This window comes from Monodelphis domestica, chromosome 1 (assembly GCF_027887165.1).
Source record: "Monodelphis domestica isolate mMonDom1 chromosome 1, mMonDom1.pri, whole genome shotgun sequence".
In the NCBI taxonomy this organism is placed as follows: domain Eukaryota; kingdom Metazoa; phylum Chordata; class Mammalia; order Didelphimorphia; family Didelphidae; genus Monodelphis; species Monodelphis domestica.
In genome coordinates, this window is record NC_077227.1 from 601,369,720 (window position 1) to 601,385,225 (window position 15,506).

The 15,506-nt window shown below is 37.3% G+C and overlaps 1 protein-coding gene across 2 annotated transcripts in view; it reads left to right on the forward strand.

Moving 5' to 3' along the window:
* ACOXL (acyl-CoA oxidase like) overlaps positions 1-15,506 on the forward strand; it is a 627,156-nt gene that overhangs the window by 38,223 nt on the left and 573,427 nt on the right. For both annotated transcript variants that reach the window (XM_056813765.1, XM_056813764.1), the window contains exon 2: positions 13,200-13,296. In XM_056813765.1, coding sequence (XP_056669743.1) covers positions 13,200-13,296 — 97 coding nt within the window. The remainder of the gene's footprint in view (positions 1-13,199; positions 13,297-15,506) is intronic.

Here is a 15,506-nt window from a genome sequence, read left to right on the forward strand (position 1 = left end):
GGTATTTATAGTACCTTATTGTAAAATTGGGGCTAAGTATTTCTAGCTTTTCTGTGTCCTCTGCTGACTTTTTCATTCTTTTAGCAAACTTTGACTTTTTATTTACTTCAGTTTTAGTTATTTATTATTATAAATATATTTACCAATTATATGTAATATATTTCCACATAAATTTTCTGAAGTCATGATTCAAATTTACTTATTTTAATTTTTTAAAAAAGAAACTGTGCATATTTATGTTATTGCAAGATATGTTGATATTATACAATACTATACATGTATTTTCTGCATTTCTGAGTTTCTAAACTTTTCCTGTGTTGTCTTCTGGCCTTTGTGTGCTGACTGTGGCTTCCACAAAACTCCCTCCAAATTCCTATTTCCTATTTCTTATATCAAAATGTATCAAAACAGTGATGGGGAAAGTTGTGATGTGATAGAGAGACCTGTTTTTGTCTTCTTGGTGCCTATATAAGTGTCCCATGAATGCATTTTCTTCCTATCTAGAGATATGCCCTAGGACTTATTTTATTATGTGAATCTTCCTAACTAAGCTTTATATAACTTAAAGAGCCCCCAGGTAGGGAAATAGTCAGTCACTGAGAGCTGCATAAACAGGAGGAGAGCTAGGAATAGCTTTCAACTACCCCGCAATGGATCCTCTTCTTATATCAGTGGCAGAGAACTAACTCTGAGGATTTGGGAGATTCCGTATCTTGTCTGCAGGACTAGGTTTCCAAGAACCTGGCAGAGCTCTATGAGCAGATTTTGGTACACCTGCAATGTCTGGTCCAGGTGAAGGGTAGGAAAGGGATTAAGCATTTATATAGTACCTACTATTTGTATGCCAGACATTGTGCTAAGTGTTTAACAAATGTCTTTTTTGATCCTCACAACAACTCTGCAAGGTAGATGCTGTTATATCATCATCACACAGCTAGTAAGGATTAAAACAGATCTTTATCTTTCTGATTTCAGGCTGAGCCCTCTATCCTCTAGCCACAAATAGCTTCTTTTCTCCCTGTTTATCAGTTCAAGCAACTCAAAGTTGGAAATTACATTACACCTAAAAGAAAGCTGCTTTGATTTTGAGGGGAAACAGAAATGGGAAGCCTAGTCAAATCTTAGCCAAGTAATGCAGTGGTTAAAAATATTTCAGTGGTTAAAAATCAGATGCTAGAGAAGAAAGAAAAAGAAGTAAATCCTGGGTTGGGGGGCTCAGTAGTTAGCTCTCTAGAAGAAGAAATTATCAGGGGGACAGCTGGTGACTCAGTGGACTGAGAGTCAGGCCTAGAGATGGGATGTCCTAGGTTTAAACCTGGCCTCAAACATTTTCTAGCTGTGTGACCCTGGGCAAGTCACTTAATGCCACCTTGCCTAGCCTTTACTGCTCTTTTGCCTTAGAACCAAAAATACAGTATTGATTCTAAGACAAAAAGTATTTTTTCTTTTTTTTTTGAAGACAAAAACATATTTGATTGTTGAAGAGAAAACATGAACCACAGGATCAAAGCCATTAGATTAAAAACAAAAATTTAAAAAGTTGGATGTGAACATGAAGAAAGAAGAGAGCAGGACCCAGCCCCACTGAGCTGGTGACAGAGGATGGACTGAGCTAGTCGCAGTCCAGCTTCAGTGTTTATAGTTGGCATGAACTGCCAGGACAGTGAAGGTCTGGCAACTCTATACTATGGCTGCCCTCACCCCCCTCTAAAGTTCCTTTTTAGGTGTTATCTTCCCCTACTCTCAGAAGTATAAACTGTGTGGGGGCAGCTGGGTAGCTCAGTGGATAGAGAACCAGGCTTGGAACTGAGAGGTCCTGGGTTCAAATATGACCTTATACACTTCCTAGCTGTGTGACCCTGGGCAAGTCACTTAACTCCCCATTGTCTAACCCTTACCACTCTTCTGCCTTGGAACCAATACACAGTAGTGATTCTAAGATGGAAAGTGAGGGATTAAAAAAAAAGACTGTAATCTCTTTGTGAAGAGGCCCTAGTTTTTCTGCTCATATCTGTATTGCCAATGCTGAGCCCAGTGCTTTCTTGATACATGGGAAGTACTTAAAGCTTTGTTGACTTGAACGTGTTCTCTCTTTCCTTTTAGATAACAATTAAAAGGATAATATTAACAAAATTATTTTCTCTCTTACTTTTAGCATAACTCTTCTTGTTCCTTTATCCCCTATATCAAATTAGTCTCTAATTCTTGTTAAATTTGCTAATTCATGAACAATTCTGTGGTGCCTCGATAAGAGTGCTGGACTTGGGTTCAGGAAGATGAGTCTTCCTGAGTTCAAATCTAGCCTTTAGACAAAGTGTGACCTTAGGCAAGTCACTTAACCCTGTTTGTCTCAGTTTTCTCCTCTGTCAAATGGGCTAGAGAAGGAAATGTCATTCAGGTCTCTTTGTCAAGAAAACCTCAAATGGGGTCAAAAAGAGTAGGACATGTCTGAAAATTACTGAATAACAACAAATTCTTGTTGATTCTACCTCCACAACATTTTTTGTATCTGTCCCTTTTTCTTCATTCATACAGCTACTAACCTAGCCCAGTCTTTTCTTCATTGGATGATGGCAGAAGACCCCTAACTGACCTCCCTGTTCCCATTCTCTCCTTTCTAAACCTCTCTTCACACACTTGTCAACTCTAGTGCTCCAGAAGCTCTTGAGCTCACTATTGCCTTGTAGATAAAATATCCTCAGTCGGACATTTAAAATCTTTCATGTTTCATGTTTTGATTCCAAGCTAACTTTCCTGACTTATTTCATATTGTTTCACTTTAAACTCTAAGTTTAAACCAAATTTGCCTAGCTGCTCTTATGAAATTGGCTTTCCATATCTAACCTTTGTCTAAATTGTTCCTTTGGAATGCACTCCTTCCTCCCCTCTACCTTTTGTGAAACATTAGTTCAGGTTTTGTCTCCTGTGGGGTAGCTGTTTCTGATTCCCCAACTGTTAGTATTTTCTCATTTCTCACATTATCATGCATTTACTTATGTGGTTACCTGTAATATCTCTTCAGTAAAAAAATATTTTTTAAACTTTAATATTACATCTTAGAATCATACTGTATATTGGATTTAAGGCAGAAGAATGATAAGGGCTAGGCAATGGAGTTTAAATGACTTACCCAGGGTCATACAGATAGAATGTACCTGAGGGCAGATTTGAACCCATCACCTTGCCACTCACCCCCACTCCAGTTCTCTCTCCACTGAGTCATCTAGCTTTCTCCCTCCCCGCAACCCCTATTAGTAAATGGTTAACTCCTGGAGAAGAGTGTTTTCATATTTGTGTCCACTTCCCTAGTACCTGACAGTGCTTCCCAGATGGTTGCTTAATAAATGCTTGCAAATTGAATTGAAGGTTCTCTTTAGCTGAGCTATTCTGAGTCCATGGTATTAGACGCCTGGGTGTCTCTCCCTACTCTCTCAGACAGTGAAATCACATCAATGGATCCTGTTTTAAATGACTAGAATAAAATCAGAGTCCTTTTGGTGGATGGTGTTCTACAATGATTACCTTGCCAAAGTATGGAGACCTGTGTGTTGTTCTATTTAATTGAAATTGTTCTATTCAACTGAAAAGTAGATTTTGTTAGCCCTTGAAAATTCCTAAAGAATTCTTTTAGAAATTAATGTAATTCTAAGATTAGCTTTAATAGTCTTTCTTCCTTTGATCAAGGAAGAAAATGAAGACCTATCCTTCTAGGTGTACTGACTGACCCATTGGAGGCATGTGAATTTTTGATACGCTTTTATTAGGGGGATCGTTGGGAGTGGTATTTATTCCTTCACTTTCTGGAAAGAGCCAAAGATGAGCCAGTAGGCAAAACTATAAAAAACGAGTCTTATAGAGAGTTAGAAAGCCAAGGAGTATAGTTGTCATAGAATGCAAGCTGTTTTTTAGTTTTATTTTTGTGTAAGCAGAGTCTAGTAGTATACCCAGCTTATAATAAATGGTTAATGGTAATAATTATAATAAATGGCATTTATATAACACTTTAAGGTTTGCAAAGCACTTTGTAAATATCTCCTTTGATCCTCACAATAACCTGTTGAAAGGCAACTAGCTGGCTCAGTTTGGTCCAGCTAGAAATCAGTGACAAGAGGGAGACAGTTTATGAGGCTGCAAAGAGACTAGGATGAGACCACTTTTCATTTTGATACCATAGCTGCCACCATCAGAAAGAAAAATGAGGACAGCCTGGGGGAGCTGAAGGGGCAGATGGACAGCCTAAAGTAGGTTGGGCAGAGCTTGGAGAAAGACGAGGGCAAGTTGAAACTACAAGTGGATGGTCTGCTGAATAACATGGAGAAAGAAGGCAGCTAAAGCAAAAGTCAGAGGCTGAGAAGCTCTGTAGACTGAAAGGCAACTTAGTGAAACCCAGGGTAGACTTGAAGAGATGACCATATTGATACATGTTAGCACCAAGAAGTCACAGCTTGAGAGTGAGAAAGAGGAGTTCATAAGTTAGCTAAAAGAGAAGTTAATTTTCCAGAGGAAAAAGTAACTTTCCTCAACATATCGAAGGAAGGTGTAATGACTTTCTTATTTCACCGTAGTTCATCTATGAGAACCAAACAATAATAACCTTTGACAATTTCCCCCCCAAAATAAACCTGATGTCCAGAAAGGCTTTAAGTTGTTGTTATTGTTTTTAAAAGAGATTTTATTTTCCCAGTTACATGTTATAACAATTTTAAACTTGTGTTTTCCAAAATTTTAAGATCCAAATTGTCTCCCTTCCTAATGTCCCCCCTCTTGGAGATGGTAATCAATTTGATCTGGGTTTTATGTGTATTATCATGCAAGACATACTTCCATATTGGAGTAAACTCATAAAAAAACCCTCCCAAATAAAACTAAAGTGAAAAATAGTATGCTTTGATCTGCATCTGACTCCAATATTTCTCTCTCTGAATGGGACAGCAATTTTTTTTTGGTCATGAGTCCTTCAGAATTAACCCAGATCATTATATTGCTGAGAGTAGCCAGGTTTTCACAGTTGATCATCTACAAAGTTGCTGTTACTGTGTACAATGTTTTCCAGGTTCTGCTTTTTCACTCTGCATCAGTTCATGTAGATCTTTCCAGCTTTTTCTAAAATCATCCTCCTTATCAGTTCTTATAGCACAGTAGTATTTTATCACCATCGTATGCCACAATTTTTTTAGCCATTCCCTAATTGATGGACATCCTTCCAGTTTCCAATTCTTTGCCACCACAAAGAGCTGACACAAATATTTTTGTACATGTAGGTACTTTCCCCCTTTTTATGATCTCTTTGGCATACAGACCTAGTAGTGGTATTAAAGGGTGTGCAGAGTTTTATAAAGGCATTAAGTGATTTGGGAAAGGTACTTTTTTTCCTTCAGATTACGGAGGTTGGACACTGCATATTGCCAGTAAGATTTTGACCCTCACAAATAAACTTTGATTACTAAGCAAAAGAAAAAATAAATTAAATGTCTTGCCAACAATGATACAGCTAGTAAGTGTCTAAGGTCAAATTTGAACTCAAGTCTTCCTGACTCCAAGTCCACTGATTCTATGTACTATGTTATAAGAGGAGGGCTAGGTCTGCTCAAAGGTAAAAATCACCCTCTTACCTCAGTGAGGGGATTTGATCTGCCAGGGGAAGTCTGTGACAGGAGAAACAGCAAAGGACACCAAGCCAGTATTGCTGAGGCTAGTTCTCATTCTTCGCTCTCATCATCGGTGCGGTCACTGTACTTCCACAAATGCGGACCTTGGCAAAGGAGGTGGGGCAAAGTATTTTCGCACATCTTGAAATCACTATTCTGAAATAAGTTAAAATTTTTGGAAATAGGAATTCGGGAAGAAAACATTTGTAACGCCCCCCCCCCCTTCCCCCTCTCCGCGCGTGTTCAAGAGACTGAGAATTAGGAGTTGTTTCAACTGTCTGAACAATAGATGATTTTCGTGGTAAAATAATTTTACGTATTTTAAAAGCGGTAGGCAGGAAATTAGGCATTCTTAATTTTGCAAGGACTTTTTCATGCTTTCGTGACCTGAAAATTTCTCGATGCATTATTGCCCTTGTCTTTCCTTTCAACTTTTAATTTGAATTCCTAGTGGGAACTCTTTGGTCAAAGTGTCAGTGCTCCACCTAGTGGTTAGGAGAAGAATTTTTTTTTTTTAGTGTGAGCTTAGTGGAAAGATGCTCAAAGACTTTAACCTGCCCTTGGTTTTGTCTAACCCTGGAGACACATGACACTATGCGGTTTTTTTGTTTTTAGTTTTTTTATTCTAGATTTTCCAAAACCAAATAAAACAAGAATTTTCATATGCAAAGAAAAAGAAGATTGTACATAATTGAAATATCAAATCTCCTGTAGCTTTAGTTTATTTTTCTTCATGTCAACATAATAAATCCCATCCACAAGTGTCCCAGCACCTCCCCAAGCTCCCTGCATCAGAAAACTCACCAAAAGATAATAGACCTAGCCTGTAGTAAGTGTTGTTCATGGGAACAACAGGCAAATGGTCGTGAGTTGCTGCTTTTGGAGGTTGCCTATTATGCCAGATTCTGCATGGGAACTTTTTGTCATATTTATGTGGCAAGAGCATGCTTTCCATAAAACCAAACTGAGGCTACTAAACCTAGTTCAATTGGAACCTAAGGCACGCACCAAGGTACTAAGGTATTGAGTCATCCACTCTATAAGGCAAACAGCTAGACCTTTTCCCCATTACTGGAGGTCTTCATACGGAAGCTGGATGACCACTTGGGGATGTAGTAGGGGAGACATTATTTAGCTATGGGTTGAAGCAGATGACCCCTAAGTCCTATCTAACTCCAGGAGTCTAGGATTGTGAGACTGACCACCTTGTCTTGTCTTCTTCCCCCAGAATGGCAAGATGTGTCTCCCTTAGTCAGCTGGGTATTTCTCTTTCCATACTTTGGTCTCAAGCCAACCATAGCAACCCCATTGTTGAAAATAATTGTCCATTGGAATTAACATATGTCAGTAAACTAAGGCATATTGCTATACATTCTATTTTACATAAAAAAGAGACATCCTGGAGACTGACATGTTCATACAAATTAAGTCTATTATTATTTTTTTTTACCTTTCAGTTCACTCTCTGGAGGTATAATTCTTGATTTATTCTTCTAGTATTAATTCTGTGTCTATGCATAATATTCTGTTGTTCTACTCATTTCACTGTTCATTATCCTGTGTAGTTCTTTCCAAGTTTTTTTTTTAAATTTTGCCTTCTCATCACTTCTTCTGGCACATCACAATCATATCCTATAATTTGTTTGCCCCAATCAATGAGCATCCCTTCAATTTTCAATTCTTTGTCAGCACAAAGAGAGCTGCTATAAATATTTTAGAACATATGGGTTTCTTTCCCCCTCCCTCCCTCCCCCCATATCTTTGGGAAACAATACCATTGCTAGGTGTAAGTGTATATACAGTTTTGCAACTTTCTGGGTGTTGTTCCAAATTGGCTTACAAAATGGTTGCATCAGTTCATAGCTCCACCTACAGTGTATTAGTGTCCCCATTTTTCCACATTTCCAACATTTGTTATTTTGCCCTTTTGTCATTTTAGCCAGCCTGATGGGTGTGAAATGATATATCAGAATTGTTTGGTTTGTATGTCTCTAATTATCAGTGACAGAGCATTTTTTCATATACCTATGAAGGGTTTTGATTTCTTCATCTAAAATTTGTCTATTTATGACTTTTGCCTATTTATCAATTGGGAGATCTCTTGAAAAATGAAATTGATTTTGATAGAATTATCATGTTTATTATTGCTTTGGCCTCCCCATGAGCATTTTAAAATTCTCCAATTGTTTAGCTCTGACTTTATATGTTTGAGAAGTGTTTGGTAATTGGGTTCATATAATTTCTGGGTTCATCTGGGTTGCAGCTGCTTTAAATGAAATTTCTTTTTCTATTCTCTTTCTGCCAAATTTTGTTGGAAATTTATAGAAATGCTAAATTATTTTATAGCCTACAAATTCTCTAAAGTTGTTAAATCATTCCAACTAGTTTTTTAGTTGTTTCTCTAAGTATACCACCATATCATCTGCAAAGAGTGATAGCTTTGTGCACTCATTGCCTACTCTAATTCCTTCCAGACACTGTGCATGTTAAGGAACTCTTACAGTGTTATTTATTTTTAAAGTTAGGGATACAAGGCTGAATGAGAGACAGCATGGTGTTGTGGGAAGAATGCTGAGCTTGGAGGCAGTTAGACCTGCATTCATATTGCAGCTATGTGACATTAGCTGTGTGAACATAAGCAAGGCACTTCAGTTCAGTTTGTTGTTCAGCCACGTCCAACTCTTCATGATCCCAGCTAGGGTTTTCTTGGAAGACAAACTGGAGTGGCTTGCCATTTCCTTCTCCAGCTCATTTTACACATGAGGAAACTGAGGGAAACAGGATTAAGTGACTTGATGAAATCATACAGCTACTGAGTGTCTAAGGCCAGATTTTGAACTCATGAAGAGAAGTCTTCTAGACTCTAGGCCCATCACTCTGTCCACTGCCCCACCTAGCTGCCCTCACCCCAGTTTCCTTACCTATAATAAAATAAAGATAATAATATTTTTCAGCACTCATCTGGAAAAGTTGTAATTAGGCTTAAAAGAAGTATAGTGCACTAAGTTTTCTGTAAACTTTAAGATTTAATAGAAATATAACTCTTTGTTACCAGTGAGCATGTTGGTGTTTACAGATGTAATATTAGTTGATTCATTAAGAGTGGATGGATGGATGATCCCATTATATGAAGTGATACAAAGGGAAGTGAGCAAAACTAGGAGAATGTTGTGCCCCACAATAGCCACAAAGTATATGGATTAGCTATGAATGACTATTATCAACAAGGCAAAGATCCAGGACAACTCCAAGAGACTCATTACAAAAAAAGGTCTCTGACATAGAAGGAACTGATGGGGACTGAATGCAGACTGAAACATATTCTTCACTTTATTTCTTCTGTGAATTTTTCTCTAGTGTAACTAATATGTGTCTTGTTTCACAACACATTGAGTAGGGAAATATGTATCATATGATAATATATAGACAACCAATATCATATTACTTGCTTGCTTGGGGAGGGGAGAGGAAAAGAAAGGAGAGAAAAAAGAATGATTTTTAGACACAGCTAATGTGAGAATTTGTTTATCTTATATAAGCATATTTATTATAATTTATTACATATGTATAATAAATCATATGTATTATATTATGATGTTACATATTATGTGATATGTATACACACACACACACACACACACACACACATATATATATATATATATTTTAAATGGTAATAAAAAAAGAGTGGATGGATGGGAGAGGGCCATTACTAGAACTGGACTAAGAACCTAATAATACTGAGTCATGCTTTATGGAAGTCCTTACTCTCAAGGAGTTTATAATCTAGTTAGTGTTAAATTTTTTTTGTGGTTGGACTCTGAATATTTTAAATGGTGGTTGCCAGGGATTTAATTTCTAAATCCCAAAATGAATTACTAAAGTAAATGGAATTTATGGTAGTTTATTTACAATAGAGGGAAGATATTAAGGAAGAGAGAGAGAGAGAGAGAGAGAGAGAGAGAGAGAGAGAGAGAGAGAGAGAGAGAGAGAGAGAGAGAGAGAGTGAGCGAGCAAGCTCTGGCTTCCTCTGATACCAGTTAGAATTTCTAAGCCCCAGCCAGGGGAAAATTTCCTCAAGAGCATGGGCTTTTCTCAGAGGTTTACACCTCTATTTCTAGGTTGTAATTGTTAACATGCATGTGGAAAGAAATGTTTTCAGAATGCATCCTTGACAAAGCAGGAAAATGCCAAGTGAATCATTCTAATAACTTTGTAAGATCAGAGGTGGTAGAGATTTCTAGGGACCCCAAATCATCTGTTCCATCTGTTAAACTAAAAAGTTATTTTGCTTTATTTTTCATCTTTTTTTTTTTGGAAGAAAACTAACCACATGAAAGCCTAAAACAATTCATTATGTTGGGAAATTTTGGTTCTAAGCAAGGGTTCTTAATTTTTTTCCTGTGCTATGGACTCTAATTGGACATTTGGTAAAACCTATGGACCCTTCTCAGAATGTTTTTAAATGCATCAAATAAAATACATTGAATTACAAAAGAAACCAATTGTATTGAAATAAAAATGGAACTTTTTTCTCTTTCAAATTAATGGAATCCTTGAATTCCATTCATGGACCCCTTGATCCCAGGTTAAGAACTAATGTGCCCTTAGTTTATTAGGCTTATAGTCAGTCTCTCTGGAAATCTCAGTCCTCAGAATAGTCAATTTTTAAGAAATGATGATGATGAGAAACAGAAATAGCAAAGCTAAAAAGAACCCACAGATAATTTAGACACTGATTTTGGTTAGTAGTTATCTTTCTATTGACCAGAGCCCAATCCCACTGCTGCTGCCCAACTTGAAGGCCATCTCATTTTTTCTAATTTGCCCTCTGTAGAGGTTACTAGAAACAGCAAAGAATAGACCCCAGATTGAGCAGCTGGAAGTAGACTGAGAAGGAAAGGGTTTGGCTTATAGCCAAAATAGATAATGAGACCCTGGGAAAATCAAGGCTCAACTGTATCTTCCTGTGACTCACCCCCCCCCCTCAACTTTTTTCTTATTGTTTATTTTTCTTTAGGGTTGTTTTCAATTAAGCTTGTTGAAAGCTGAAGGCTACTTTCATATGAAATATGCCCAACCATGTAATGTTAGTTGCTTTAGCCAAGATAGACTTTTGTCTGTTCTTCTCTCACCCCCCATTACCAAGACTTGTGTTTAAGGATTTAGTTGTACTTTTGGCTTAAAATTAGTTCTTAAATTTTTTTCTGTATGTCCCACCTTGAAAACTTGAATATCAATTACATTTGTGGTCTTGGGCTGCATTTGTCAATGGTTTTCTTCCCTCACCTCTTTTTGGGCTCTCTATGTTTATTCTGTGCAAGTATTCTGCTCAGGAGAGAGATTGAGTTTACATTTGCTGATTTTTGCACATTATATCATGGATCTTCACAAACCAAATAGAGTTGTTGTTTTTATTTGGGGGAGGGGTATTTGTTTTAATTTAACTATGAAAGTGAACAAACTCATTGAAAAAACTGCATAGCTTTCTCCAATTTTTTTTATAGGTTCTTAGGGTCGTCCTTTCTTTCCATTGAACTATTTTGCAAAGTTGCCTTCATAGGGAAGAACCAGAATGGGCAAGATTCCCCTAATGAGTACCTTTTCTTCCCATGTTGACTGTAAACCCAAACCTCTCTACCACTATGTGGATTTGGAGGAAAGGAGACGTAAAGATGTATCAGAAAGAAAAGAGGAAGAGGAGGTGAAAAAGGAAAAAGAAGGCAGAAGGAGCAGAGAGATTATCAGGAAAAAAAATTAGATTTGGCAGGGATTTAGAAATCATCTAATCTCTTGTTTTATAGATGTAGATCCTGAAGCTCAGAGGAGTGATTTGACCAAACAAACAGTTAATTTTATTGGCAGAGCTGGGACTAGATCCCAAATCTCTTGACTATCTCAGTCTAGATCCCTGTCCTCCTTAACTGGTTTCAACTCAGAAACTCAGTAGAAAATTAAAGCTGCCCCTCCCCCAAAGGACTGTCTTCCTTATAAATCTTTTTTTTTTTTATAGAATAGTATTGAGATATTGTGATAGAGTGGAAAGAGAGGTGCCTTTGAAGACAAAGGAACTGGATTTGCATTCTGGCTTGGTGTTCTTACCACTACCACCATCATTTCCCCACACCCCCAACCTAACCCCAATCTTTTTGTTTTTCTTTGTTCATTTTGAACTTTAGTGTCTCTGACTCTGTTACTATAGAAATATGCTATGATTTTGCATTTGCCTTCTATTTTCTACTCCCAACTTTTGTACATGTCTTTTAAAAGACTAAATTAATTAATGAGTTTCCTGTGCATCCACATTGTTCTCTTTAGATAACTATCATTTTCTGTTCATTAGGATTATTTTTTCTGTTGTCAAAATTACATACTGGAGGTCTTCTTATCCCTCTTAGGCTGATTACCCTCCTAGCCTTATAGTTCATATGGGCATACCTAGTCTTGCTCTGAACCTTCTGAAATTACTTTCCAAATATCTAGGGTTAATGTCAGACTATATATTCGGCTTTCTCCTTTTCTATCACAAATTCTAAGATGAAACAAATGACTTTCCTTCAAGATTCTTATCATTGCTACTTCTGCCACCTTCAGCTCTTCCTCACTGGTGAGAAATAATTCCAGAATAACAGTTCTCATTGGACCTTTTGAAAAATGAAATTATCATTAAGACAAATTAAGAAATCATTAATTGCTTTGCAAAAAGGGGAGGGAAAGCAACAGAGAGAGACAGAGACAGAGAGAGTAGGAAGGAGTATTTCTATCATTCTTTCCCTCAACCTCACAGGCCTCCTGGTTTTTCAAAACCACTTGTGTATTCAGGTCTAGGGTTAATGTTAGAATAACCCTAGACCTAGAGACCTCTGAGGTCCCTCCTTACTCCAAAAGAGTTGAGCCCACAATATGATATCAACTACAGGGTCTCCATTACACAGTAAGAGCATCTCCCTGGCATTGTGTAACCATATCATGATTAAAATGTTCAGAAAACTGTTGGAAGAAGTTTTATCTGATTCTCTTAAAAAATTTTTTTTTTGGTTATCTATGCTTTTTACATTACTTGGAATTCTCCCTAAATCTTTTTATCTCCTCCTTCCCAGAAAGTCATCCCTTATAACAAATCATTTTTTTAAAATAAAAAATCTACAAAATTGGTCAGTACATCTGAATAATCTGACATTAATTAATTGGTCCACATCCATGGATGCCCCAACACTCCTAATTCTTCAAAGGAATGGGGCAAGGTGTCTTCTTATATCTCTTCTTGTTCTTTGTAATGTTGAAACATTTATTTTCACTTGTTTTGTGGGTGTATGGGAGTGTAGGTGTGGGTGAGGATCTATTCTTTCCATCTACATTATTGTCATCATTATTTATATTGGCTCTATTTTCTTCACTTTGCATCAGTTCATGTATATATAAGTCTTTCCATGTTTTTGTGTATTCAGCTCCTCTATTATTTCTTATAGCAGAATAATATTCCATTACCTTTATGCTGACACCTTCTTAACAATTATTTTAAAACACTCTTTTTGCATCTGGTCTTCACAGATATGACTTAAGTCTGGATGAAATGAGGGATTTGACATTTCAGAGAGTGAAATTTACCATGGGCTTACCTCAGTTAAAACGTGCAATTCAGGAACAGGTAAGTTTAAATTTTTTTTGGTTTGTGATTTTTGTGAACCACCAAAGGAAATTACCCCCCATATGATCTATTTTTTCAGTGAATAGTCATTTATTAAGCACCTACTGCATATCAGACACTGTGAAAAGCACCAGAGATACAAAAAGATACACAAAACAGACCCTGTCCTCAAGGATTTCACAATGTAATAGATCTAATAGTAAAAAAACAAACAAATAAAAAAAAACAACAAACAAAACAGAATCTAATAATAAAAAAAAATTCTTACTCCCAAAGTGTTTTTATTCTAAAAGGAAGAACAATATCTATGCATATGTAAATATATCTAGAATAAATATAAAATGAATAAATACAAATACTATTTAACCCAGATTTTATAATAAAAGTACTGTAAACATTCCATGGAAGAAAAAGAAAAAATTCAAACTATTCTGGTAGGAAGGGAGGGCCAAAATTTTTTACTTGGATTTTCCAGATTTCAGAGGTGCCAAGTTCCTAACCTTGAGATATGGACAAGGACACCGGTATATGCCGAGTTAAATAGCAAGTATTTTGGAAAGCAGAGCACTAGCATTTAGAGTTGGGAGGAAAGACTTCATATAGAATGTGGTATTCTAGTTGTGTCTTTTTTTTTTTTAATCCTCACCTTCCATCTTAGAATAGAGTATGTGGTAAGGATGGTAATGGCTAGGCATTTGGGGTTAAGTGACCTGCTCAGGGTCACATAGCTAGGAAGTGTCTGAGGCCAGATTTGAACCTTAGTCCTTCTGACTATTGTAAATCTTGAAATTTCTCAGACTTGTGAATGTTAAAAAATTTCCCCAATGGGGAATTCTCAATTGGAACAATTCCCTACTGGGAACATTCCCCATTTTGACTGTGAGAACTCTCCAGGATCAGAAATGGGAGGACCTCTACTCCACCCGTACTTAAGACTGCTTTAGGGGAGAAAACTCCTGGCTAAACAATGAAAGTACTTGGACCCATGCTTATGATGAGGCAGGAAGTTCTTCGAGTCATGCCTGTTTTTAGAATTGATACAACGGGATGCTAGGTACCTATAAAGGTCGGGCAACTTGTAAACTTGCCAGGAGCAAAGAGGTGAAAACTTACTTAGAGGTTTTCTCTTGAGGGGATTAGTCAACTCAGCTGTGTTTTCTCTGGTTCAGACTTACTGAGGGGATTAGTCGACCCAGTAGTGTTTTTAGAATGGGTTGTCCTTTGGAAAATGTCTACTGCGATTGGTAGATGTAAGGACTTAGGGGAGGTGACATAGGAGAAAACCCCCTATATAAAAAAAAGCAGAATCTCTTGAAAAAATCCTTTTGGAGAAATCTCTTATGAGGATCGCTTGGGAAGAATCTCTTGAGAGAGGCTCTGGAGAAGGGAAGCTCTTGGAGGACAATCTCTAAGGAGGTCTCGCTGGAGCTCCTCTTAGGAGACTCTGTCCCTCTGGAGGCTCTGGAGAGAGGCCCTTTGAAACAGTCTCTGGCTGGATCTCTCTTTGAGGAGGACTCTGGCTGGAACTCTCTCTGGTGAACTCAGCTGAGATGGAGCTGGCCTGGTGTCACTAGAATCCTTGCTGAGACAGACCTTGTGGTGAGTGATAAAAGACTGACTGATCTCTCTCTCTTAAGACTCAGGTCTAGGCCTTCATACTTATACTTCTCTCTTTCTCTCTCTCTCTCTCTCTCTCTCTCTCTCTCTCTCTCTCTCTCTCTCTCTCTCTCTCTTTGATTACTCATTGTATTATTAATTAAAGTCTCTATAAAACCCAGTTGACTTGGGTATATTCATAATTGGGAATATATTCCCTGGCGACCACCTTATATATTGATTTAAAAACAAGACACTGTAGTGAAAACATATTTCCTGTGGTCACAATTTACTCACCCACTCATATCTATTACAATTTATATCTTCAACCATTTTAACTCACTACAGTTTACAACCTCAATCATTTTAATTATAACAGTTTATGTCTCCAACTATTTTAAATATAACACTATCTACTGAGTCACCTAGCTGCTCCTTGAGTTGCATTTTAATGGAATTGACTGACTGTGAGGTGGGGTAAGAGGGAGTGCATTCCAAGAATGGGGAACAACCTTTACAAAAACATGGAAGAGAGTGATGGAGTGTCTTGTGTGAAGACACCTACTTTGGCCAGATTTCAGGTCAGGAGGTAAAGTAATATCCAAAACCACAAG